This window comes from Agelaius phoeniceus, chromosome 1 (assembly GCF_051311805.1).
Source record: "Agelaius phoeniceus isolate bAgePho1 chromosome 1, bAgePho1.hap1, whole genome shotgun sequence".
Lineage (NCBI taxonomy): Eukaryota > Metazoa > Chordata > Aves > Passeriformes > Icteridae > Agelaius > Agelaius phoeniceus.
In genome coordinates this window covers 155,223,528-155,250,555 of record NC_135265.1, presented here as the reverse complement: position 1 = coordinate 155,250,555, position 27,028 = coordinate 155,223,528, and the positions used below count along the sequence as shown (strand labels likewise).

Here is a 27,028-nt window from a genome sequence, read left to right as displayed (position 1 = left end):
GATTTGGGGTTTTGGGGTTTGAGGGAATTCAGGGATTGAGGATTTGGGGTTTGAGATTTGGGGTTTGGGATTTGGAGTTTGGGATTTGGAGTTTGGGATTTGGGGGAATTCAGGGGTTTGGGATTTGGGATTTTGGGGTTTGAGGTTTGGGATTTGGGATTTGAGGGAATTCAGTGGTTTGGGATTTGGGGTTTGGGGTTTGGGTTTGGGATTTGGGGTTTGGGATTTGAGGGAATTCAGGGATTTGGGGTTTGGGATTTGGGGTTTGAGGGAATTCAGGGATTTGGGCTTTGGGATTTGGGGTTTGGGATTTGGGATTTGGGATTTGGGGTTTGAGGTTTGGGATTTGGGATTTGGGATTTGGGGTTTGGGATTTGGGGTTTGGGATTTGGGGTTTGGGATTTGGGGTTTGAGGTTTGGGATTTGGGATTTGGGATTTGGGGTTTGGGATTTGGGGTTTGGGATTTGGGGGATTTCAGGCATTTGGGATTTGGGGTTTGGGATTTGGAGTTTGGGATTTGGGGTTTGGGGTTTGAGGTTTGGGATTTGAGGGAATTCAGGGGTTTGGGATTTGGGGTTTGGGATTTGGGGGGGAATTCAGGGATTTGGTTGGTTGGGGTTGGAGGATTCAGGGATTTGGGTTCTGGATTTGGGGTTTGGGAGAATTGAGGGATTTGGGGCTGGGATTTGGGATTTGGGGGAATTCAGGGATTTTGGGAGGTTGAGGGATTTGGGATTGGGGAGTTCAAGGGTTGGGATTTTGGAGCTTTAAGGGATTGGGATTTGGGGGTTTCAGGGATTGGGATTTCGGGGTTTCAGGGATTGGGATTTTGAGGTTCCCATTCTTGGGGGGGCTGCAAGGATTTGGGATTGGGAATTGAGGCTGAGGTGTCTCCCATTCATACCCTAAAGGAATTTTCTCCTCTTGAGAGCCTTCAAATGTCTTGGGGAGGACACAACCACACCGGAGTGGAGACCCCAAATCCCTCAGGGTGGACCCCAAACTTTGCGACCCCAAAAAACCCAAAAAAACCCCCAAAATTTTGCGTTGTCATTCCCGCTCTGCCCGCCAGGGGGCGCGCTTCTCGCCCCGTCCGCCATCTTGAGTGTGGCGCGGCACTTCCGGGTTGGCCGTCACTCACTTCCGGGTTGGCCGTCACTCACTTCCGGCGTCACCGGAAGTGGCGAGGTCGCCATGGCGACGGCCCCGCCTGTGGCAGCGGCGGGCGCGGCCCGAGGGCGCGGCGGGGACAGCGAGGGGACAACGAGGGGACAACGCGGGGGACAGCGCCGGTAACGGGAGCGGCGACACCGCGGGGACAGCGCGGGGGGAGCTGGGGGTGAGGGGGAGCCGGTGGAAGGGGGGGGAGCGGGAAGGGGCCGGACAAAATGGCGGCGACGTGAGGGGCGGCCTGAGGGGGGCGCGGGGACATGGCGGGAACCGGGAGGGGACCGTGAGGGGACTTTGGGGACACAGGGGGGTTTGGAGACACAGAGGGGACTTTGGGGACATGGAGGAGACCGTGAGGGGACTTTTGGGACATGGCGGGGACTTTGGAGACTTTGGAGACATGGCGGAGACCGTGAAGGGACTTTGGGGACCGTGCGGGGACTTTGGGGACCGTGAGGGGACTTCGGGGACTTTGGGGACATGGAGGGGACCGTGAGGGGACTTTGGGGACCGTGAAGGGACTTTGGGGACATGGAGGGGACCGTGAGGGGACTTTGGGGACCGTGAGGGGACTTTGGGGACATGGCGGGGACTTTGGGGACTTTGGGGACTTTGGGGACATGGAGGGGGCTCTGGGGACCGTGAGGGGACTTTGGGGACATGGAGGGGACTGTGAGGGGACTTTGGGGACCGTGAGGGGACTTTGGAAACTTTGGGGACTTTGGGGACCGTGAGGGGACTTTGGGGACATGGAGGGGACCGTGAGGGGACCATGAGGGGACTTTGGGGACCGTGAGGGGACTTTTGAAACTTTGGGGACTTTGGGGACATGGCGGGGACCGTGAGGGGACTTTGGGGACCATGCGGGGACCGTGTGGGGACTTTGGAGACCGTGAGGGGACTCTGGGGACACTGAGGGGACTTTGGGGACATGGCGGGGACCGTGAGGGGACTTTGGGGACCGTGAGGGGACCGTGAGGGGATTTTGGGGACCGTGAGGGGACTTTGGAAACTTTGGGGACTTTGGGGACACTGAGGGGACTTTGGGGACATGGCGGGGACCATGAGGGGACCGTGAGGGGACTTTGGGGGCACAGAGGAGTTTGGAGACACAGAGGGGACTTTGGGGACATGGAGGAGACCGTGAGGGGACTCTGGGGACCGTGAGGGGACTTTGGAGACATGGAGGGGACTTTGGGGACACAGAGGGGACTTTGGGGACATGGCGGGGCCCGTGAGGGGACTTTGGGGACCGTGAGGGGACTTTGGGGATTTTGGGGACATGGCGGGGACTGTGAGGAGACTTTGGGGACACTGAGGGGATTTGGGGACTTTGGGGACCGTGAGGGGACTTGGGAGACTTTGGGGTCTTTGAGGACTTGGAGGGGACCGTGAGGGGACTTTGGGGACATGGCGGGGACCGTGAGGGGACTTTGGGGACCGTGAGGGGACTTTGGGGACATGGCGGGGACTTTGGGGACTTTGGGGACATGGAGGGGGCTCTGGGGACCGTGAGGGGACTTTGGGGACATGGAGGGGACCGTGAGGGGACTTTGGGGACCGTGAGGGGACTTTGGAAACTTTGGGGACTTTGGGGACATGGAGGGCACCATGAGGGGACTTTGGGGATATGGCGGGGACCGTGAGGGGACTTTGGGGACCGTGAGGGGACTTTGGGGATATGGCGGGGACTTGGGAGACTTTGGGGACATGGAGGGGACCGTGAGGGGACTTTGGGGACCGTGAGGGGACCGTGAGGGGACTTTGGGGACACTGAGGGGACTTTGGGGACACAGAGGGGACTTTGGGGACCGTGAGGGGGTTTGGGGACACAGGGGGGACTTTGGGGACACGGAGGGGACTTTGGGGACACAGGGGGGACTTTGGGGACACTGAGGGGACTTTGGGGACAGAGTTGGGGACAGGTTCCAGGTTTGGGGTGGGTTGGGGACAAGGGGGTGGGGGGGGCTTGGGGACATTTGGGGTGGCCCTGGGGACATTGAGGGTCCCCTCAGGGATTTTGGGGCTGTTTTGGGGAGTTTTGGGGCGATTTTGGGGAATTTTGGGGCTTTTTGGGGAATTTTGGGGCAGTTTTGGGGCTATTTCAGGGAATTTTGGGGCTGTTTTGGGCAATTTTGGGGCTATTTTGGGGCTGTTTTGGGGATATTTCAGGGAATTTTGGGGCTGTTTTGTGGAATTTTGGGGCTGTTTTGGGGGATTTTGGAGCTTTTTGAGGAGTTTTGGGGCTTTTTTGGGGAATTTTGTGCATTTTTCGGAGATTTTTGGGGCTGTTTTGGGCAATTTTGGGGCTGTTTGGGGCAATTTTGGGGCCGTTTTTGAGGCATTTGGGGCAATTTTGGGGCCGTTTTGAGGAATTTTGGGGCTGTTTTGGGGCTGTTTTGGGGGATTTTTAGGATATTTTGTGGAATTTTGGGGGTATTTTGAGGAATTTTGTGGAATTTTGGGGCTGTTTTGAGCAATTTTGGAGCTTTTTGAGGAGTTTTGGGGCTTTTGTAGGAATTTTGGGCTATTTGGAGGAATTTGGGGCAATTTTGGGGCTGTTTTGGACAATTTTGGGGCTGTTTGGAGGAATTTTGGGGCTGTTTTGAGGAATTTGGGGCAGTTTTGGGCAATTTTGTGGAATTTTGGGGCTTTTCTGAGGAGTTTTGGGGCTGTTTTGTGGAATTTTGGGGCTGTTTTGGGGGATTTTGGGGCTTTTTTGAGGAGTTTTGGGGGTTTTGGAGGAATTTTTGCGGGTTTTGAGGAATTTTGGGCAATTTTGGGGCTATTTTGGAGCTGTTTTGGGGATATTTCAGGGAATTTTGGGGCTGTTTTATGGAATTTTGGAGCTTTTTGGGGAATTTTGTGGAATTTTGGGGATATTTTGTGGAATTTTGGGGCTGTTTTGGGGATATTTCAGGGAATTTTGGGGGATTTTGGGGCTTTTCGGAGGAATTTTGGGGCTGTTTTGGGCAATTTTGGGGCTATTTTGGGGCTGTTTTGGGGCTATTTCAGAGAATTTTGGGGCTATTTTGAGGAATTTTGGGGCTGTTTTGGGGCTGTTTTGAGGAATTTTGGGGCAGTTTGGGGAATTTTTGGGATATTTCAGGGAATTTTGGGGCAGTTTTGGGCAATTTTGGGGCTGTTTTGGGGCTATTTTCTGGAATTTTGGGGCTATTTTGAGGAATTTTGTGGAATTTTGGGGCTGTTTTGTGCAATTTTGGGGCTTTTGTAGGAATTTTGTAGGTATTTTTGGGGGATTTGGGGGCTATTTTGTGGAATTTTGGGGCTGGTTTGGGCAATTTTGGGGCTTTTCTGAGGAGTTTTGGGGCTGTTTTGGGGAATTTTGGGGGTTTTGGGGAATTTTGGGGCCGTTTTGGGGACTTTTGGGGCTGTTTTGTGGAATTTTGGAGCTTTTTGAGGAGTTTTGGGGCTGTTTTGAGGAAATTTGGGGCTGTTTGGGGCAATTTTGGGGCCATTTTTGAGGCATTTGGGGCAATTTTGGGGCCGTTTTGAGGAATTTTGGGGCCGTTTTGAGGAATTTTGGGGCCGTTTTGAGGAATTTTGGGGCCGTTTTGAGGAATTTTGGGGCAGTTTTGGGGAATTTTGGGGCAGTTTTGGGGAATTTTGGGGCTGTTTTGGGGCAGTTTTGCAGATATTTCAGAGAATTTTGTGGAATTTTGGGGCTTTTCTGAGGAGTTTTGGGGTTTTTGAGGAATTTTGGGGCCTTTTGTGGAATTTTGGGGCTGTTTTGGGGGATTTTGGAGCCTTCTGAGGAGTTTTGGGGCTGTTTTTAGGAATTTTAGGGATATTTCAGGCAATTTTTGGGCTATTTTGGGGGATTTTGGAGCTTTCTGAGGAGTTTTGGGGCTTTTGTAGGAATTTTGGGGCTTTTTGATGAATTTTGGGGCTGTTTTGGGGAATTTTTGGGATATTTTGTGGAATTTTGGGGCTGTTTTGGGGAATTTTGGGGCTTTTGTAGAAATTTTGGGGCTGTTTTAGGGAATTTTTGGGATATTTTGTGGAATTTTGGGGCTTTTCTGAGGAGTTTGGGGCTGTTTTTAGGAATTTTAGGGATATTTCAGGCAATTTTGGGGCTGTTTTGTGGAATTTTGGGGCTGTTTTAAGGAATTTTGGGTTTGTTTTGGGCAATTTTGGGGCTTTTTTTGGGAATTCTGTGGATTTTTTGGAGATTTTTGGGGCTGTTTTGAGGAATTTTGGGGCTTTCTGAGGAGTTTTGGGGCTGTTTTGGGCAATTTTGGGGCTTTTTAGGGGATTTTGGGGCTGTTTTGGGGATATTCCAGGGAATTTTGGGGGATTTTGGGGCTTTTCTGAGGAGTTTTGGGGCTGTTTTGGGCGATTTTGGGGCTGTTTTGGGGCATTTTTGGGATATTTTGTGGAATTTTGGGGCTTTTTTAGGATTTTGGGGGCTTTTGTAGGAATTTGGGGATATTTCAGGGAATTTTGGGGCTGTTTTGGGCAATTTTGGGGCTATTTTGGGGGATTTTGGACCTTTTTGAGGAGTTTTGGGGCTGTGTTGGAGAATTTTGTGGATTTCTTGGAGAATTTTGGGTCAGTTTTGTGAAATTTTGGGGCTGTTTTGGGGGATTTTGTGGAATTTTTGGGATATTTTGTGGAATTTTGGGGTTGTTTTGTGGAATTTTGGGGCTGTTTTGGGCAATTTTGGGGCTGTTTTGGGGCTATTTTCTGGAATTTTGGGGCTATTTTTTAGGAATTTTGGGGCTGTTTTGGGGCTGTTTTGGGGGATTTTTAGGATATTTTGTGGAATTTTGGGGCTATTTTGAGGAATTTTGTGGAATTTTGGGGCTTTTTGAGGAGTTTTGGGGCTGTTTTGGGCAATTTTGGGGATATTTTTGGGGGATTTTGGGGCAGTTTTGGGGATATTTCAGGGAATTTTGGAGCTTTTTGAGGAGTTTTGGGGCTTTTTTGGGGAATTTTGGGGCTTTTCTGAGGAGTTTTGGGGCTTTTGTAGGAATTTTGGGGTTTTTTTGAGGAATTTGGGGATATTTTGTGGAATTTTGTGGAATTTTGGGGCTGTTTTGGGCAATTTTGGGGCTGTTTTGGGCAATTTTGGGGCTGTTTTGGGCAATTTTGTGGAATTTTGGGGCTTTTCTGAGGTGTTTTGGGGCTGTTTTGAGGAAATTTGGGGCTGGTTTGAGGAGTTTTGGGGGTTTTTTTTGGGATATTTCAGGGAATTTTGGGGCTTTTTGAGGAATTTTGGGGCTTTTCCAAGGAGTTTCGGGGCAGGTTTTGGGGAATTTTGGGGTTTTTTGAGGATTTTGGGGCAGTTTTGTGGAAATTTGGGGCTGTTTTGAGGTGTTTTGGGGCTTTTTTAGGAGTTTTGGGGGTTTTGTAGGAATTTTGGGCGTTTTTTGAGGAATTTGGGGCAATTTTGGGGCTGTTTTGGGGATATTTCAGGGAATTTTGGAGCTTTTTGAGGAATTTTGGGGCTTTTCTGAGGAGTTTTGGGGCTGTTTTGGGGGATTTTGGAGCTTTTTGAGGCCTTTTGGTGCAGTTTTGGGGAGTTTTGGAGCTTTTTGAGTAATTTTGAGGCTGTTTTGGGGATTTTGGGGCGGTTTTGGGCAATTTTGGGGTTTTTTTTGGGGATATTTCAGGGAATTTTGGGGCTTTTTGAGGAATTTGGGGCTGTTTTAAGGAATTTTTGGGATATTTAAGGGAATTTTGGGGCTGTTTTAGGGAATTTTTGGGCTATTTTGGGGGATTTTGGAGCTTTCTGAGGAGTTTTGGGGCTTTTGTAGGAATTTTGGGGCTTTTTGAGGAATTTTGGGGCTGTTTTGGGGAATTTTTGGGATATTTTGTGGAATTTTGGGGCTACTTTGTGGAATTTTGGGGCTTTTCTGAGGAGTTTTGGGGCTTTTGAGGAATTTTGGGGCTTTTCTGAGGAATTTTGGGGCAATTTGAGGAGTTTTGGGGGTTTTGTAGGAATTTTTGGGGCAGTTTTGGGGGATTTTGGGGCTGTTTTGGGGCTATTTCAGGGAATTTTGGGGGATTTTGGGGCTTTTCTGAGGAATTTTGGGGCAGTTTTGGGGATTTTGGGGCTTTTTTTGAGCAATTTTGGGGCTGTTTTGGGGATATTTTGTGGAATTTTGGGGCTTTTCCGAGGAGTTTTGGGATTTTTGAGGAATTTTGGGGCTGTTTTGGGGAATTTTGGGTCTATTTTGGGGCTGTTTTGGGGATATTTCAGGGAATTTTGGGGCTATTTTGTAGAATTTGGGGACTTTTACATGGAGTTTTGGGGTTTTCGAGGAATTTTGGGGCAGTTTTGAGGAATTTTGGGGCTGTTTTGAGGAATTTTGGGGCTGTTTTGGGGGATTTTGGGGCTGTTTTAGGGATATTTCAGGTAATTTTGGGGCCATTTTGGGGAATTTTTGGGATATTTCAGGGAATTTTGGGGCTGTTTTGAGGAATTTTGGGGCTTTTTTGGGGGATTTTGGGGCTTTTCTGAGGATTTTTGGGGGTTTTGGGGGATTTTGGGGCTATTTTGGGGCAGTTTTGGGGATATTTCAGGGAATTTTTGGGCTATTTTGGGGGATTTTGGAGCTTTTTGAGGAGTTTTGGGACTTTTTTGGGGAATTTTGTGGATTTTTCGGGGATTTTTGGGGCTGTTTTGGGCAATTTTGTGGAAATTTGGGGCTTTTCTGAGGAATTTTGGGGCTTTTGTAGGAATTTTGGGGGTTTTGGGGAATTTTGGGGCTGTTTTGGGGCTATTTCAGATAATTTTGGGGCTATTTTGAGGAATTTTGGGGCTGTTTTGGGGCTTTTGTAGGAATTTTGGGGCTGTTTTAAGGAATTTTGGGGCAGTTTTGGGAATTTTTGGGATATTTCAGGGAATTTTGGGGCACTTTTGGGCAATTTTGGGGCAATTTTGGGGCTATTTTCTGGAATTTTGGGGCTATTTTTATGAATTTTGGGGCTATTTTGGGGCTGTTTTGGGGGATTTTTGGGATATTTTGTGGAATTTTGGGGCTGTTTTGAGGAATTTTGTGGAATTTTGGGGCTATTTTGTGGAGTTTTGGGGCTGTTTTGAGGAATTTTGGGGCTATTTTGGGGACATTTCAGGGAATTTTGGGAGTTTTGGGGAGTTTTTTAGGAATTTTAGACTATTTGGGGCTGGTTTGGGGATTTTTCAGGGAATCTTGGGGCTTTTCCAAAGAATTTCAGAATTTCCAACAAAAACTGGATTTGGTTTGGTTTTCCAAAAATTTCCACTTTTTTGGGGGTTTTTTTGGGAATTCCAGTCAGATTTGAGGCCAATCCCAATTTAGGAAAACCAAAAAATTCAAAAATTCCAAATTTTTTTAGGAATTCTGGGTGGATTTGAGGCCAATCCCAATTTAGAAAAACAAAACCAAAAAAATTCAAAAATTCCAAATTTTTTTAGGAATTCTGGGTGGATTTGAGGCCAATCCCAATTTAGGAAAACCAAAACCAAAAAATTCCAAAACATTCCAAAAAATTCCAAAAAATTCCAAATTTTTTTAGGAATTCTGGGTGGATTTGAGGCCAATCCCAATTTAGGAAACCAAAACCAAAAAATTCCAAAAAATTCCAAAAAATTCCAAAAAATTCCAAAAAATTCCAAAAAATTTCAAAAAAATTCCAAAAAATTCCAAATTTTTTTAGGAATTCTGGGTGGATTGGAGGCCAATCCCAACTTAGGAAAACCAAAACCAAAAAATTCCAAAAAACTCCAAAAAATTCCTAAAAATTCCAAATTTTTTTAGGAATTTTGGTTTGATTTGAGGCCAATCCCAGTTTAGGAAAACCAAAACCAAAAAATTCCAAAAAATTCCAAAAAATTCCCAAAAATTCCAAATTTTTTTGGGAATTTTGGTTGGATTTGAGGCCAATCCCAGTTTAGGAAAACCAAAAAATTCAAAAATTCCAAATTTTTTTAGGAATTCTGGGTGGATTCCAGGCCAATCCCAATTTGGGAAACCAAAACCAAAAAATTCCAAAAAAATTCCAAAAAAATTCCAAAAAAATTCCAAAAAAATTCCAAAAAATTCCAAAAAATTCCAAAAAATTCCAAATTTTTTTAGGAATTTTTTGTGGATTTGAGGCCAATCCCAACTTAGGAAACCAAAACAAAAAAATTCTAAAAAATTCCAAAAAATTCCAAAAAATTCCAAATTTTTTTAGGAATTCTGGGTGGATTTGAGGCCAATCCAAATTTAGGAAAACCAAAACCAAAAAAATTCAAAAATTCCAAATTTTTTTAGGAATTTTGGGTGGATTTGAGGCCAATCCCAATTTAGGAAAAACAAAACCAAAAAAATTCCAAAAAATTCCAAAAAAATTCCAAAAAATTCCAAAAAAATTCCAAAAAATTCCAAATTTTTTTAGGAATTCTGGGTGGATTTGAGGCCAATCCCAATTTAGGAAAACCAAATCCAAAAAATTGCAAAAAATTCCAAAAAATTCCAAAAAATTCCAAAAAATTCCAAAAAATTCCAAAAAATTCCAAATTTTTTTAGGAATTCTGGGTGCATTTGAGGCCAATCCCAACTTAGGAAAACCAATACCAAAAAAATTCAAAAATTCCAAATTTTTTTAGGAATTCTGGGTGGATTTGAGGTCAAACAAAACCAAAAAATTCCAAAAATTCCAAATTTTTTTAGGAATTTTGGTTGGATTTGAGGTCAATCCCTATTTAGGAAAACCAAAACCAAAAAATTCCAAAAAATTCCAAAAAATTCCAAATTTTTTTAGGAATTTTTTGTGGATTTGGGACCAATCCCAACTTAGGAAAACCAAAACCAAAAAATTCCAAAAAATTCCAAAAAATTCCAAAAATTTCCAAAAAATTCCAAATTTTTTTAGGAATTCTGTTTGGATTCGAGGCCAATCCCAGTTTAGGAAAACCAAAACCAAAAAAATTCGAAAATTCCAAATTTTTTTAGGAATTTTGGTTGGATTTGAGGCCAATCCCAACTTAGGAAAACCAAAACCAAAAAATTCGTAAAAATTCCTAAAAATTCCCAAAAATTCCCAAAAATTCCAAATTTTTTTAGGAATTCTGGGTGCATTTGAGGCCAATCCCAATTTAGGAAAACCAAAACCAAAAAATTCCAAAAAATTCCAAAAAATTCCAAAAAATTCCAAAAAATTCCAAATTTTTTAGGAATTTTGATTGGATTTGAGGCCAATCCCAATTTAGGAAAACCAAAACCAAAAAATTCAAAAAATTCCAAATTTTTTTAGGAATTTTGGTTGGGTTTGAGGCCAATCCCAATTTAGGAAAACCAAAACCAAAAAATTCCAAAAAATTCCAAAAAATTCCAAATTTTTTTAGGACTTTTGGGTGGATTTGAGACCAATCCCAACTTAGGAAAACCAAAACCAAAAAATTCCAAAAAATTCCCAAAAATTCCAAAAATTCCAAAAAATTCCAAAAATGCTAAAAAATTCCAAAAAATTCCAAATTTTTTTAGGAATTCTGGGTGGATTTGAGGCCAATCCCAATTTAGGAAAACCAAAAAAAGTCAAAAATTCCAAATTTTTTTAGGAATTCTGGTTGGATTTGAGTTCAATCCCAATTTAGGAAAACCAAAACCAAAAAAATTCCAAAAAATTCCAAAAAATTCCAAATTTTTTTTTTAGGAATTTTGGGTGGATTTGAGGCCAATCCCAATTTAGGAAAACCAAAGAAAAAAGGTTTAAAAATTCCAAATTTTTTTAGGAATTCTGGGTGGATTTGAGGCCAATCCCAATTTAGAAAAACCAAAACTAAAAAATTCCAAAAAATTCCAAAAAATTCCAAAAAATTCCAAAAAATTCCAAAAAATTCCAAAAAATTCCAAAAAATTCCAAAAAATTCCAAAAAATTCCAAATTTTTTTAGGAATTTTGGTTGGATTTGAGGCCAATCCCAATTTAGGAAAACCAAAACCAAAAAAATTCCAAAAAATTCCAAATTTTTTTAGGAATTCTGGGTGGATTTGAGGCCAATCCCAGCTCAGGAAAACCAAAACCAAAAAATTCCAAAAAATTCCAAAAAATTCCAAATTTTTTTAGGAATTCTGGGTGGATTTGAGGCCAATCCCAACTTAGGAAAACCAAAACCAAAAAAATCCAAAAAAATCCAAAAAATTCCAAAAAATTCCAATTTTTTTTAGGAATTTTGGTTGGATTTGAGGCCAATCCCAATTTAGGAAAACCAAAACCAAAAAATTCCAAAAAAATCCAAAAAATTCCAAAAAATTCCAATTTTTTTTAGGAATTCTCTTTAGATTTGTGGTCAATCCCAATTTAGGAAAACCAAAACCAAAAAATTCCAAAAAAATTCCAAAAAATTCCAAAAAATTCCAAATTTTTTTTAGGAATTCTGGGTGGATTTGAGGCCAATCCCAATTTAGGAAAAGCAAAACCAAAAAATTCCAAAAAATTCCCAAAAATTCCAAAAAAATTCCAAAAAATTCCAAAAAATTCCAAATTTTTTTTAGGAATTCTGGGTGGATTTGAGGCCAATCCCAATTTAGGAAAAGCAAAACCAAAAAATTCCAAAAAATTCCCAAAAATTCCAAAAAATTCCCAAAAAATTCCAAAAAATTCCAAATTTTTTTAGGAATTTTGGGTGGATTTGAGGCCAATCCCAACTTAGGAAAACCAAAACCAAAAAATTCCAAAAAATTCCAAAATTTTTTAGGAATTCTGGGTGGATTTGAGGCCAATCCCAACTTAGGAAAACCAAAACCAAAAAATTCCAAAAAATTCCAAATTTTTTTAGGAATTCTGTTTGGTTTTGAGGCCAATCCCAATTTAGGAAAACCAAAACCAAAAAAAAACCAAAAAATTCCAAAAAATTCCAAAAAATTCCAAAAAATTCCAAAAAATTCCAAAAAATTCCAAAAAAAATTCCAAAAAATTCCAAATTTTTTTAGGAATTCTGGGTGGATTTGAGGCCAATCCCAATTTAGGAAAACCAAACCAAAAAAATTCCAAAAAATTCCAAAAAATTCCAAAAAATTCCAAAAAATTCCAAATTTTTTTAGGAATTCTGGGTGGATTTGAGGCCAATCCCAATTTAGAAAACCAAAACCAAAAAATTCCAAAAAATTCCAAAAAATTCCAAAAAATTCCAAAAAATTCCAAAAAATTCCAAAAAATTCCAAATTTTTTTAGGAATTCTGGGTGAATTTGAGCCCAATCCCAATTTAGGAAAACCAAAACCAAAAAATTCCAAAAAATTCCAAAAAATTCCAAAAAATTCCAAATTTTTTTAGGAATTCTGGGTGGATTCGAGGCCAACCCCAATTTAGGAAAACCAAAACCAAAAAAATTCAAAAATTCCAAATTTTTTTAGGAATTTTGGGTGCATTTGAGGCCAATCCCAATTTAGGAAAACCAAAACCAAAAAAATTCCAAAAAATTCCAAAAAAATTCCAAAAAAGTCCAAAAAATTCCAAATTTTTTTAGGAATTCTGGGTGGATTTGAGGCCAATCCCAGTTTAGGAAAACCAAACCCAAAAAATTCAAAAATTCCAAATTTTTTTAGGAATTTTGGGTGGATTCGGGACCAATCCCGACTTAGGAAAACCAAAACCAAAAAATTCCAAAAAATTCCAAAAAATTCCAAAAAATTCCAAAAAAATTCCAAAAAAATTCCAAAAAATTCCAAACTTTTTTAGGAATTTTTTGTGGATTTGAGGCCAATCCCAATTTAGGAAAACCAAACAAAAAAAATTTCAAAAATTCCAAATTTTTTTAGGAATTTTTGTTGGATTTGAGGCCAATCCCAACTTAGGAAAACCAAAACCAAAAAAATTCCAAAAAATTCCAAAAAATTCCAAAAATTCCAAATTTTTTTAGGAATTTTGTTTGGATTTGAGGCCAATCCCAGTTTAGGAAAACCAAAACCAAAAATTCCAAAAAATTCCCAATTTTTTTAGGAATTCTGGGTGGATTTGAGGCCAATCCCAATTTAGGAAAACCAAAAAATTCCAAAAAATTCCAAATTTTTTTAGGAATTCTGGGTGGATTTGAGGCCAATCCCAACTTAGGAAAACCAAAAAATTCCAAAAAATTCCCAAAAATTCCCAAAAATTCCAAAAAATTCCAAAAAATTCCAAAATTTTTTAAGGAATTCTGTTTGGATTTGAGGCCAATCCCAATTTAGAAAAACCAAACCCCAAAAAATTCCAAAAAATTCCAAAAAATTCCAAATTTTTTTAGGAATTCTGGGTGGATTTGAGGCCAATCCCAACTTAGGAAAACCAAACCAAAAAAATTCCAAAAAATTCCAAAAAATTCCAAATTTTTTTAGGAATTTTGGGTGGATTTGAGGCCAATCCAAATTTAGGAAAAGCAAAGCAAAAAATTTTAGAATTCCAAATTTTTTTGGGAATTTTGATTGGATTTGAGGCCAATCCCAACTTAGGAAAACCAAAACCAAAAAATTCCAAAAATTCCAAAAAATTCCAAAAAATTCCAAAAAATCCAAAAAATTCCAAATTTTTTTAGGAATTTTTTGTGGATTTGGGACCAATCCCAACTTAGGAAAACCAAAACCAAAAAATTCCAAAAAATTCCAAAAAATTCTAAAAAATTCCAAAAAATTCCAAAAAATTCCAAATTTTTTTAGGAATTCTGGGTGGATTCGACGCCAATCCCAACTTAGGAAAACCAAAAAATTCCCAAAATTCCAAATTTTTTTAGGAATTCTGGGTGGATTTGAGGTCAATCCCGGCTTAGGAAAACCAAAACCAAAAAATTCCAAAAAATTCCAAAAAATTCCAAAAAATTCCAAATTTTTTTAGGAATTCTGTTTGGATTCGAGGCCAATCCCAATTTAGGAAAACCAAAACCAAAAAATTCCAAAAAATTCCAAAAAAATTCCAAAAAATTCCAAAAAATTCCAAAAAATTCCAAATTTTTTTAGGAATTTTGGGTGGATTTGAGGCCAATCCCAATTTAGGAAAACCAAAAAATTCCAAAAAATTCCAAAAAATTCCAAAAAATTCCAAATTTTTTTTTTAGGAATTCTGGGTGGATTTGAGGCCAATCCCAACTTAGGAAAACCAAAACCAAAAAAAGTCAAAAATTCCAAATTTTTTTAGGAATTTTTTGTGGATTTGAGGCCAATCCCAATTTAGGAAAACCAAAACAATTAAAAATTCCAAATTTTTTTTAGGAATTTTGGGTGGATTTGAGGCCAATCCCAACTTAGGAAAACCAAAACCAAACCAAAAAATTCCAATTTTTTTTAGGAATTCTCTTTAGATTTGAGGTCAATCCCAATTTAGGAAAACCAAAACCAAACCAAAAAATTCCAAATTTTTTTGGAATTCTGGTCGGATCCAAGGTCAATTCTGGCTTTAAAAAATTCCATATTTTTTTTAGGAATTCTGGTGGGATTTGAGCTCAATCCCATCCTAGGAAAACCAAAAAATTCCAGGTTTTTTTTAGGAATTCTGTTTAGATTCGAGTTCAGTCCCAACTTAGGCAAACCAAACCCAAACAATTCCAATTTTTCTTTGGAATTCTGTTTGGATTTTAGGTCAATCCCAGCTTAGGCAAACCGGCCAAAAAAAATTTAAAATTCCAGATTTTTTTAGGAATTCTGGTCGGATTCGAGGCCAATCCTGGCTTAGGCAAACCGGCCAAAAAAAAATTTAAAATTCCAATTTTTTTTTAGGAATTCTGGGTGGATTTGAGGTCAATCCCAGTTTAGGAAAACCAAAACAAAAAATAATTTAAAATTCCAATTTTTTTTAGGAATTCTGGGTGGATTTGAGGTCAATCCCAACTTAGGCAAACCAAACCCAAATAATTCCAATTTTTATTTGCAATTCCATTTGGATTCCAGGTCTATCCCGGCTTAGGCAGACCAAAACCAAAAAAATTTAAAATTCCAATTTTTTTTAGGAATTCTGGTTGGATTTGAGTTCAATCCCAACTTAGGCAAACCAAAACGAACCCAAATAATTCCAATTTTTTTTTAGGAATTCTGTTTAGATTTTAGGTCAATCCCAGTTTAGGAAAACCAAAACAAAAAATAATTTAAATTCCCAATTTTTTTAGGAATTCTGGTCGGATCCAAGGTCAATTCTGGCTTTAAAAAATTCCAAATTTTTTTTGGAATTCTGTTTGGATTCGAGGTCAATCCCAGCTTAGAAAACCAAAAAATTCCAATTTTTTTTAGGAATTCTGGTTGGATTTGAGTTCAATCCCAATTTAGGAAAACCAAAACCAAACCAAAAAATTCCAATTTTTTTTCAGGAATTCTGTTTAGATTTGAGTTCAATCCCAACTTAGGCAAACCAAAACAAAAAAATTCCAATTTTTCTTTGGAATTCTGTTTGGATTCCAGGTCAATCCCAGCTTAGGAAAACCAAAAAATTCCAGGTTTTTTTTAGGAATTCTCTTTAGATTTGAGGTCAATCCTGGCTTAGGCAAACCAAACCAAAAAAAAATTTAAAATTCCAATTTTTTTGGGAATTCTCTTTAGATTCGAGGCCAATCCCAACCTAGGCAAACCAAACCCAAACAATTCCAATTTTTTTTTAGGAATTCCATTTGGATTCCAGGCCAACCCCGCCTTAGGCGAACCAAACCCAAATAATTCCAATTTTTTTTAGGAATTCCATTTGGATTCCAGGCCAACCCCGCCTTAGGCGAACCAAACCCCAAAAATTCCAGGTTTTTTTTGGAATTCTATTTGGATTCCAGGCCAACCCCGCCTTAGGCGAACCAAACCCAAACAATTCCAGGTTTTTTTTAGGAATTCCATTTGGATTCCAGGCCAACCCCGCCTTAGGCGAACCGGCCCAACCGGCAGCGCCGGCTCCGTGCCGGGATTTGTCTCCGTGGCTTGGGATTTTTCCCTCTCCCTCTTTTACTTTTCCCTCTCCTTAGGATTCACCCCACGGAATCTCCCCGGACCTTTCGGATCCTCCGGCCGCCGCGGAACGCCGGAAAACCGGGATAATTCGCCATCAAACCCCAAAAACTTCGGGAAATTCTGGAAATTCTGGAAATTTTGGAGATGCTTCCCAATCTTTGCCGCTCGCCGGGATAAACCCGACGCCCATGCTGCCTCTTCCGGGCCTCATTCCCGAGTTTTTCCCGGAGAATCCGGGGCGGCCATGGCGGAGCACCGGGAGCTGCTGGCCGAGATGGCGGCGGTGGCGCGGCTCGGCACCCCCGAGAGGCTGCGGCACGCCCGGAGGCGCCGGGCCCAGCAGCTCAAACGGTGGGCGCAGGCCCAGAGGGACGGCCCGGCCCTGCCCGGCGATGATGATGATGATGATGATGATGATGATGATGGTGGAAAGGGAGGGGAGAGGAAGAGGAGGAGGAGGAGGAAGAAGAGGGTGACGTTCCCGGCCAGCGTGCGGCTGCTGGAGGCGGCGGCGCGGCACGACGCCGAGGAAGGTGGGGGAAAAAGGCGGGAATTCTGTCGGGGGTGGTTGGGATTGGGGGGATTGGGATGGGAGGGGATGGGGGGGGATCTGGTGGGGTCATTGGGGGGTTGGTGGGGTGGGCGTGGTTTCCTTTGGGATGCTTGGGATTGGCACCGGGATGCTTGGAATTGACACTGGGATCATTGGAATTGGCGCTGGGATCCTTGGAATTGCCATTGGGATCTGTGGAATTGGCACTGGGATCCTTGGAGGGGTTGTTGGGATTGGCCACGGTTCCTTTGGGATCCTTGGAATTGGCTTTGGAATGCTTGGAATCGCCATTGGGATCCTTGGAATTGGCACTGGGATCCTTGGAATTGCCTTTGGAATATTTGGAGTTGCCATTGGGATCCTTGGAGGGGTTGTTGGGATCGATCACGGTTCCTTTGGAATCCTTCGAATTGCCACTGGGATCCATGGAGGGGTTTTTGGGATGGTCGTGGTTCCTTTGGGATCCTTGGAATTGCCACCGGGATCCTTGGAGGGGTTGTTGGGATCGGTCACGGTTCCTTTGGGATGCTTGGAATTGGCACCGGGATCCTTGGAATTGGCACTGGGATTGTTGGAATTGGCACTGGGATCGTTGGAATTGGCACTGGGATGCTTGGAGGGGTTTTTGGGATTGGTGTGGTTCCTTTGGGATCCTTGGAATTGCCTTTGGAATATTTGGAGGGGTTGTTGGGGTGGTTGTGGTTCCTTTGGGATCCTTGGAATTGGCTTTGGAATGCTTGGAATTTCCATTGGGATCATTGGAATTGCCACTGGGATCCTTGGAGGGGTTGTTGGGATCGATCACGGTTCCTTTGGGATGCTTGGAATTGGCACTGGGATGCTTGGAATTGGCACTGGGATGCTTGGAATTGGCACTGGGATGCTGGGAATTGCCTTTGGAATATTTGGAATTGCCATTGGGATCCTTGGAGGGGTTGTTGGGGTGGGCATGGTTCCTTTGGGATCCTTGGAATTGCCTTTGGAATATCTGGAATTGGCACTGGGATCATTGGAGGGGTTGTTGGGGTGGGCGTGGTTCCTTTGGGATGCTTGGAATTGGCACCGGGATCCTTGGAATTGGCACCGGGATCCTTGGAATTGGCACCGGGATCATTGGAATTGCCACCGGGATCCCTGGAGGGGTTGGTGGGGTGGGCGTGGTTCCTTTGGGATGCTTGGGATTGGCACCGGGATCGTTGGAATTGGCACTGGGATGCTTGGAGGGGTTTTTGGGATTGGTGTGGTTCCTTTGGGATCCTTGGAATTGCCTTTGGAATATTTGGAGGGGTTGTTGGGGTGGGCGTGGTTCCTTTGGGATCCTTGGAATTGGCTTTGGAATGCTTGGAATTTCCATTGGGATCATTGGAATTGCCACTGGGATCCTTGGAGGGGTTGCTGGGATTGGCATGGTTCCTTTGGATTCCTTGGAATTGGCACCGGGATCCTTGGAATTGCCATTGGGATCCTTGGAATTGCCTTTGGAATATTTGGAATTGCCATTGGGATCCTTGGAGGGGTTGTTGGGGTGGGCGTGGTTCCTTTGGGATGCTTGGAATTGGCTTTGGAATGCTTCGAATCGCCATTGGGATCCTTGGAATTGGCACCGGGATCATTGGAGGGGTTGTGGGGGTGGTTGTGATTCCTTTGGGATCCTTGGAATTGGCTTTGGAATGCTTGGAATTTCCATTGGGATGCTGGGAATTGCCTTTGGGATCATTGGAATTGGCACTGGGATCCTTGGAATTTTCATCGGAATCCTTGGAATTGGCACTGGGATCCTTGGAGGGATTGTTGGGGTGGGCGTGGTTCCTTTGGGATCATTGGATTTGCCATTGGGATCCTTGGAATTGCCACTGGAATATTTGGAATTGGCACTGGGATCCTTGGAATTGGCTTTGGAATATTTGGAGTTGCCATTGGGATCCTTGGAGGGGTTGTTGGGATCGATCACGGTTCCTTTGGATTCCTTGGAATTGTTGTTGGGATTCTTGGAGGGGTTGTTGGGGTGGTCATGGCTCCGTTGAGATCCTTGGAATTGCCATTGGGATCCCTGGAATTGCCATTGGGATCCTTGGAATTGGCACAGGGATGCTTGGAATTGGCACTGGGATCCCTGGAAGGGTTTTTGGGGTGGTTGTGGTTCCTTTGGGATCCTTGGAATTGCCATCGGGATCCTTGGAATTGCCACTGGAATGCTTGGAGGGGTTGTTGGGATTGGTGTGGTTCCTTTGGGATGCTTGGAATTGGCTTTGGAATGCTTGGAATCGCCATTGGGATCCTTGGAATTGGCTTTGAAATATTGGGAATTGCCATTGGGATCCTTGGAAGGGTTGCTGGGATTGGCGTGGTTCCTTTAGGATCCTTGGAATTGCCTTTGGAATATTTGGAATTGCCACCGGGATCCTTGGAATTGGCACCAGGATCCCTGGAAGGGTTTTTGGGGTGGTCACGGTTCCTTTGGGATCCTTGGAATTGCCATTGGAATATTTGGAATTGCCATTGGGATCCTTGGAGGGGTTGTTGGGGTGGTCACAGTTCTTTTGGGATCCTTGGAATTGGCTTTGGAATATTTGGAATTGCCATTGGGATCCTTGGAGGGGTTGTTGGGGATGGTCATGGCTCCGTTGAGATCCTTGGAATTGTCACCGGAATCCTTGGAATTTCCATCGGGATCCTTGGAGGGGTTGCTGGGATTGGTCACGGTTCCGTTGGGATCCTTGGAAGCGCCATTGGGACCCTTGGAATTTGCCATTGGGATCCTTGGAGGGGTTTTTGGGATGGTCACAGTTCCTTTGGGATCCTTGGAATTGGCACCGGGATCATTGGAATTGGCACTGGGATCCTTGGAATTGGCACTGGGATGCTTGGCAGGGTTGCTGGGATTGGTGTGGTTCCTTTGGGATCCTTGGAAGCGCCCTCAGAATCCTTGGAATTGCCATTGAGATCCTTGGAATTGGCACCGGGATGCCTGGAGGGGTTTTTGGGATTGGTGTGGTTCCTTTGGGATCTTTGGAATTGCATTTGGAATATTTGGAATTTCTATTGGGATCCTTGGAGGGGTTGTTGGGATCGATCACGGTTCCTTTGGGATGCTTGGAATTGGCACTGGGATCCTTGGAATTGCCATTGGGATGCTTGGAATTGTCATCGGGATCTTTGGAATTGGCACTGGGATCCTTGGAGGAGTTGTTGGGATTGGCGTGGTTCCTTTGGGATCCTTGGAATTGCCATTGGAATGCTTGGAATTGCCATTGGGATCCTTGGAGGGGTTGCTGGGATCGATCACGGTTCCTTTGGGATGCTTGGAATTGGCACTGGGATGCTTGGAATTGGCTTTGGGATCCTTGGAGGGGTTGTTGGGATTGGCCACGGTTCCTTTGGGATGCTTGGAATTGGCACTGGGATGCTTGGAATTGCCACCGGGATCCTTGGAATTGGCTTTGGAATATTTGGAATTGCCATTGGGATCCTTGGAGGAGTTGTTGGGATTGGTGTGGTTCCATTGGGATCCTTGGAATTGCCATTGGAATATTTAGGATTTCCATTAGAATCCTTGGAGGGGTTGCTGGGATTGGTCATGGTTCCTTTGGGATCCTTGGAATTGCTGTTGGGATCCTTGGAAGGGTTGTTGGGATTGGTCATGGTTCCATCGGGATCCCTGGAATTGCCATTGGGATCTTTGGAGGGGTTGTTAGTATCCTTGGAATTGGCACTGGGATCCTTGGAATTGGCATTGGGATCCTTGGAATTGGCACCGGGATCCTTGGAATTGGCACCGGGATCATTGGAATTGGCACCGGGATGCTTGGAGGGGTTGTTGGGATCAGACATGGTTCCTTTGGGATCCTTGGAATTGCCTTTGGAATATTTGGAGGGGTTGTTGGGGTGGGCGTGGTTCCTTTGGGATCCTTGGAATTACCATTGGAATGCTTGGAATTGGCTTTGGAATGCTTGGAATTGGCACTGGGATCCTTGGAGGGGTTGTTGGGGTGGTCACGGTTCCGTTGGGATCCTTGGAATTGCCACTGGGATGCTGGGAATTGCCTTTGGAATATTTGGGATTTCCATTGGGATCCTTGGAGGGGTTGTTGGGATTGGCCACAGTTCCTTCGGGATGCTTGGAATTGGCACCAGGATCATTGGAGGGGTTGTTGGGATTGGCCATGGTTCCTTTGGGATGCTTGGAATTGGCTTTGGAATGCTTGGAATCGCCATCGGGATCCTTGGAATTGGCACTGGGATGCTTGGAATTGGCACCGGGATCCTTAGAATTGCCTTTGGAATATTTGGAATTGGCTTTGGAACCCTTGGAGGGGTTGTTGGGGTGGGCGTGGTTCCTCTGGGATCCTTGGAATTGCATTTGGAATATTTGGAATTTCCATCGGGATCCTTGGAAGGGTTGTTGGGATTGGCATGGTTCCTTTGGGATCCTTGGAATTGGCACTGGAATGCTTGGAATTGCCATTGGAATATTTGGAATTGCCATTGGGATCCTTGGAGGGGTTGTTGGGGTGGGCGTGGTTCCTTTGGGATGCTTGGAATTGGCACCGGGATCCCTGGAAGGGTTTTTGGGGTGGTCACGGTTCCTTTGGGATCCTTGGAATTGCCATTGGAATATTTGGGATTGCCATTGGGATCCAGGGAGGCATTGTTGGGGTGGTTGGGGTTCCATTGGGATCCTTGGAATTCCTTGGAATTGCCACTGGGATCCTTGGAATTGGCACTGGGATCCATGGAAAGGGTGGTTGGGGTTGGTGTGGTTCCTTCGGGATCCTTGGAATTGCCATTGGAATGCTTGGAATTGCCATTGGAATATTTGGAATTGCCACTGGGATCCTTGGAGGGGTTTTTGGGATTGGCCACAGTTCCTTTGGGATCCTTGGAAATGGCACCGGGATGCTTGGAATTGCCATTGGGATGCTTGCAATTTTCATCGGAATCCTTGGAATTGGCACTGGGATCCTTGGAGGGGTTGTTGGGGTGGGCGTGGTTCCTTTGGGATCATTGGATTTGCCATTGGGATCCTTGGAATTGCCATTGGGATCCTTGGAAGAGTCGTTGGAATCCTTGGAATTGCCATTGGGATCCTTGGAGGGGTTGTTGGGATTGGCATGGTTCCTTTTGGATCCTTGGAATTGCCATTGGGATGCTGGGAATTGCCATTGGAATCCTTGGGATTTCCATCAGGATCCTTGGAAGGGTCGTTGGGATTGGTGTGGTTCCTTTGGGATCCTTGGAAGCGCCCTCAGAATCCTTGGAATTGCCATTGAGATCCTTGGAATTGGCACCGGGATCATTGGAGGGGTTGTGGGGATTGGTGTGGTTCCTTTGGGATCTTTGGAATTGCCATTGGAATATTTGGAATTTCCATCGGGATCCTTGGAGGGGTTGTTGGGATTGGTGTGGTTCCTTTGGGATCCTTGGAATTGCCCTCAGAATCCTTGGAATTGCCATTGAGATCCTTGGAATTGGCACTGGGATCCTTGGAATTGCCATTGAGATCCTTGGAATTGGCACTGGGATCCTTGGGGGGGTTGTTGGGATCGATCACGGTTCCTTTGGAATCCTTGGAATTGGCACTGGGATGCTTGGAATTGGCACTGGGATCATTGGAAGGGTTGTTGCGGTGGTTGTGGTTCCTTTGGGATCCTTGGAATTGCCTTTGGGATCCTTGGGATTTCCATTGGGATCCTTGGAGGGATTGTTGGGATCAATCACGGTTCCTTTGGGATCCTTGGAATTGCCATCGGGATCCTTGGAATTGCCATTGGGATGCTTGGAATCGCCATTGGGATCCTTGGAGGGGTTGTTGGGGTTGGTCATGGTTCCATTGGGATCCTTGGAATTGCCTTTGGAATGCTTGGAATTGTCACTGGAATATTTGGAATTGCCACTGGGATCCTTGGAGGGGTTGTTGGGATCGATCACTGTTCCTTTGGGATCCTTGGAATTGGCACTGGGATGCTTGGAATTGCCATTGGAATATTTGGAATTGCCACTGGGATCCTTGGAGGGGTTTTGGGATTGGCGTGGTTCCCTTGGGATCCTTGGAATTTGCTTTGGGGTCCTTGGAATTGGCACTGGGATCCTTGGAATTGCCATTGGAATATTTATGATTTCCATTGGAATCCTTGGAGGGGTTGCTGGGATTGGTCAGGGTTCCTTTGGGATCCTTGGTTGTTCCATTGGATTCCTTGGAATTGCCGTTGGAATCCTTGGAATTTGCCATTGGGATGGTCATGGTTCCATTGGGATCCTTGGGAATGTGTTTGGGATACTCAGCAGATGCATTGGGATCCTTGGTGGCTCCATTGGATTCCTTGGAATTTGCATTGGATTCCTTGGAATTTGCCCTTGGGATCCTTGGAATTTGCGTTGGGATGGTCACGGTTCCATTGGGATCCTTGGGAATGTCTTTGGGATAGTTGATGGTTCCATTGGATTCCTTGGAATCGCCCCTGGAATCCTTGGAATCGCCATTGGATTCCTTGGAATTTGCCGTTGGAATCCTTGGAATTGCCATTGGGATGGTCACGGTTCCATTGGGATCCTCGGGAATGTCCTTGGGATCTTTGGTGGTTCCAATGGAACCCTTGGAATCGCCTTTGGAATGCTTGGAGTTCGCGTTGAGGATCCTTGGAATCGCCGTCGGAATTCTTGGATTCCATGTGCACGGTCATGGTTCCATTGGGATCCTTGGAATTTGCCATTGGGATGGTCATGGTTCTATTGGGATCCTTGGGAATGTCCTTGGGATACTCAGCAGATCCATTGGAATCCTTGGTGGTTCCATTGGATTCCTTGGAATTTACCATTGGATTCCTTGGAATCACCCTTGGGATGGTCACGATTCCACTGGGATCCTTGGGAATGTGTTTGGGATACTCAGCAGATCCATTGGATTCCTTGGAATTTGCCATTGGATTCCTTGGAATTTGCCATTGGATTCCTTGGAATTTGCCATTGGATTCCTTGGAATTGCCGTTGGGATGGTCATGGCTCCATTGGGATCCTTGGGAATGTCCTTGGGATAGTTGATGGTTCCATTGGATTCCTTGGAATCGCCCTTGGATTCCTTGGAATTGCCCTTGGGATCCTTGGAATCGCCGCTGGGATGCTCAAAGGTCCCACTGGAATCCTTGGAATTGCCATCGGATTCCTTGGAATTTGCCATTGGATTCCTTGGAAAAGCCATTGGGATTGTCCCAGTTCCACTGGGATCCTTGGGAATGTCTTTGGGATACTCAGCAGATCCATTGGGATCCTTGGTGGCTCCATTGGATTCCTTGGAATTGCCATCGGAATCCTTGGAATTGCCGTTGGGATGGTCATGGCTCCACTGGGATCCTCGGGAATGTCTGGGATAGTTGATGGTTCCATTGGATTCCTTGGAATCTCCCTTGGGATCCTTGGAATCGCCACTGGGATGCTCCAAGGTCCCACTGGAATCCTTGGAATTTGCCATTGGATTCCTCGGAATCGCCCTTGGGATCCTCCTCCGTGCTTCCGTCGGGGTTCCCGGTGGCGCCGGCATTCCCGGCATTCCCGGCATTCCCGGCGTTCCCGGCATTCCCGGCATTCCCGGCATTCCCGGCGTTCCCGGCGTTCCCGGCATTCCCGGCATTCCCGGCATTCCGTTCCCCCGCAGTCCAGCAGTTCCTGGAGAGCGGGATCAGCCCCGACCTGTGCAACGAGGACGGGCTGACGGCGCTGCACCAGGTACATCCCGGAAACATTCCCCGGAAATATTCCCGGAAACATCCCGGAAACATCCCCGGAAACATCCCCGGAAACATTCCTGGGAACATTCCTGGGAACATTCCTGGAAACATCCCCGGAAACATTCCCAGAAACATCCCGGAAACATCCCGGAAACATTCCCGGGATTCCCGGAGCTCCGGGGCCGGGTCCTTCCCAGGATCCCACGGGAGCATCCGGGTCCTTCCCGTCCCCTGAGCTGATCCTGGTATCCCGGATTGGGGCTCTGCCATCCCAGATCCATCCATTGATCCCAGATCCCGGTGATCCCAAATCCCAGTGATCCCAAATCCCAGATCCCGGTCATCCCAGATCCATCCATTGATCCCAGATCCCGGTGATCCCAGATCCCAGTGATCCCAGATTCAGGCCTCTCCCATCCCAGCTCCATCCATTCATCCCAGACCCTGATGATCCCAAATCCCGGTGATCCCAAATCCAGGCCCTTCCCATCCCAAATCTCAGTGATCCCAAATCCAGGTGTCTCCCATCCCAGCTCCATCCATTGACCCCAAATCCCGGTGATCCCAAATCCAGGCCCTTCCCATCCCATCCCATCCCATCCCATCCCATCCCATCCCATCCCATCCCATCCCATTAACTGCTGATCCCAGATCCCGGTGATCCCAAATCCAGGCCCTTCCCATCCCAGATCCATCCATTCATCCCAAATCCCGGTGATCCCAAATCCCAGTGATCCCAAATCCCAGATCCCAGTCATCCCAAATCCCAATGATCCCAGTGATCCCAAATCCAGGCCCTTCCCATCCCAGCTCCATCCATTGATCCATTGACCCCAAATCCTGCTGATCCCAAATCCCAGATCCCAGTCATCCCAAATCCAGGCCCTTCCCATCCCAAATCCCATCATTCCCAAATCCAGGCCTTTCCCATCCCAGTTCCATCCATTGATCCCAAATCCAGGCCCTTCCCATCCCAGATCCCAGTGATCCCAGATCCCGATCATTCCCACCCCAGCTCCATCCATTGATCCATTGACCCCAAATCCTGCTGATCCCAGATCCCGGTGATCCCAAATCCAGGCCTCTCCCATCCCAAATCCCAGTGATCCCAAATCCAGGCCCTTCCCATCCCAGCTCCATCCATTGATCCCAAATCCCGGTGATCCTAAATCCAGGCCCTTCCCATCCCATCCCATCCCATTAACTGCTGATCCCAGATCCCAGTCATCCCAAATCCAGGCCCTTCCCATCCCAGCTCCATCCATTCATCCCAGACCCTGATGATCCCAAATCCCGGTGATCCCAAATCCCAGATCCCAGTCATCCCAAATCCCAATGATCCCAGTCATCCCAAATCCAGGCCCTTCCCATCCCAGATCCATCCATTGATCCCAAATCCCAGTGATCCCAAATCCCAGATCCCAGTGATCCCAAATTCCACATCCCGGTGATCCCAAATCCAGGTGTCTCCCATCCCAGCTCCATCCATTGATCCCAAATCCCGGTGATCCCAAATCCAGGCCCTTCCCATCCCATCCCATCCCATTAACCGCTGATCCCAGATCCCAGTCATCCCAAATCCAGGCCATTTCCATCCCAAATCCCATCATTCCCAAATCCAGGCCCTTCCCATCCCAGATCCATTCATTGATCCCAAATCCTGCTGATCCCAGATCCCGGTGATCCCAAATCCAGGTGTCTCCCATCCCAGATGCTTCCATTGATCCCAAATCCAGGCCCTTCCCATCCCAGCTCCATCCATTGATCCCAAATCCTGCTGATCCCAAATCCCAGATCCCAGTGATCCCAAATCCAGGTGTTTTCCATCCCAGATCCATCCATTGATCCCAAATCCAGGTCCTTCCCATCCCAGATCCATCCATTGATCCCAAATCCTGCTGATCCCAAATCCCAGGTCCCACTGATCCCAAATCCAGGTGTCTCCCATCCCAGTTCTATCCATTGATCCCAAATCCCGGTGATCCCAAATCCAAGTCCTGCCCATCCCAAATCCCATTGATCCCAAATCCAGGCCTTTCCCATCCCAAATCCCATCATTCCCAAATCCAGGCCCTTCCCATCCCATCCCAAATCCTGGTGATCCCAAATCCAGCCCCTTCCCATCCCAGATCCATCCATTGATCCCAAATCCTGCTGATCCCAAATCCAGGCCATTCCCATCCCAGCTCCATCCATTGATCCATTGACCCCAAATCCTGCTGATCCCAAATCCCAATGATCCCGGTGATCCCAAATCCAGGTGTTTTCCATCCCAGCTCCATCCATTGATCCCAAATCCCAATGATCCCGGTGATCCCAAATCCAGGCCCTTCCCATCCCAGTTCTATCCATTGATCCCAAATCCCAGTGATCCCAAATCCCAGATCCCAGTGATCCCAAATCCAGGGCATTCCCATCCCAGCTCCATCCATTGACCCCAGATCCCAGTGATCCCGAATCCAGGCCCTTCCCATCCCAAATCCCATCATTCCCAAATCCAGGCCCTTCCCATCCCAAATCCCATCAATCATTCCCAAATCCAGGCCATTCCCATCCCGTTAACTGCTGATCCCGATCCCTGATTTCCCAAATCCCAGTTTTTCCCACACGTCTCCCGTTTCCGGTGATCCCAAATCCTTCCTTATCTCAGGAACCCCAAATCTTTTCCATCCCCGCTCCAGGTCCTCCCCTTCCCCTCTC

At 45.2% G+C, this 27,028-nt stretch overlaps 2 protein-coding genes across 4 annotated transcripts in view; both read left to right on the top strand.

Annotated features, from left to right (window-relative positions):
• Window positions 1–1,297, top strand: part of FOXH1 (forkhead box H1) — a 56,265-nt gene extending 54,968 nt beyond the window's left edge. Inside the window, 1 exon segment of the mRNA XM_077174598.1 lies at window positions 1,183–1,297. Within this exon segment, the coding sequence (XP_077030713.1) occupies window positions 1,183–1,297 (115 nt within the window).
• The window catches only part of PPP1R16A (protein phosphatase 1 regulatory subunit 16A), a 48,403-nt gene continuing 22,540 nt past the window's right edge, over window positions 1,166–27,028 (top strand). For 2 of the 3 annotated variants that reach the window (XM_077189940.1, XM_077189928.1), the window contains exons 1-3: window positions 1,166–1,293; window positions 16,069–16,587; window positions 24,256–24,326. In XM_077189940.1, the coding sequence (XP_077046055.1) occupies window positions 16,299–16,587; window positions 24,256–24,326 (360 nt within the window). In that variant the 5' untranslated portion in view covers window positions 1,166–1,293; window positions 16,069–16,298. Of the gene's footprint in view, window positions 1,341–16,068; window positions 16,588–24,255; window positions 24,327–27,028 lie in introns of all 3 variants that reach the window. The other variant, XM_077189934.1, reaches the window with a different exon arrangement.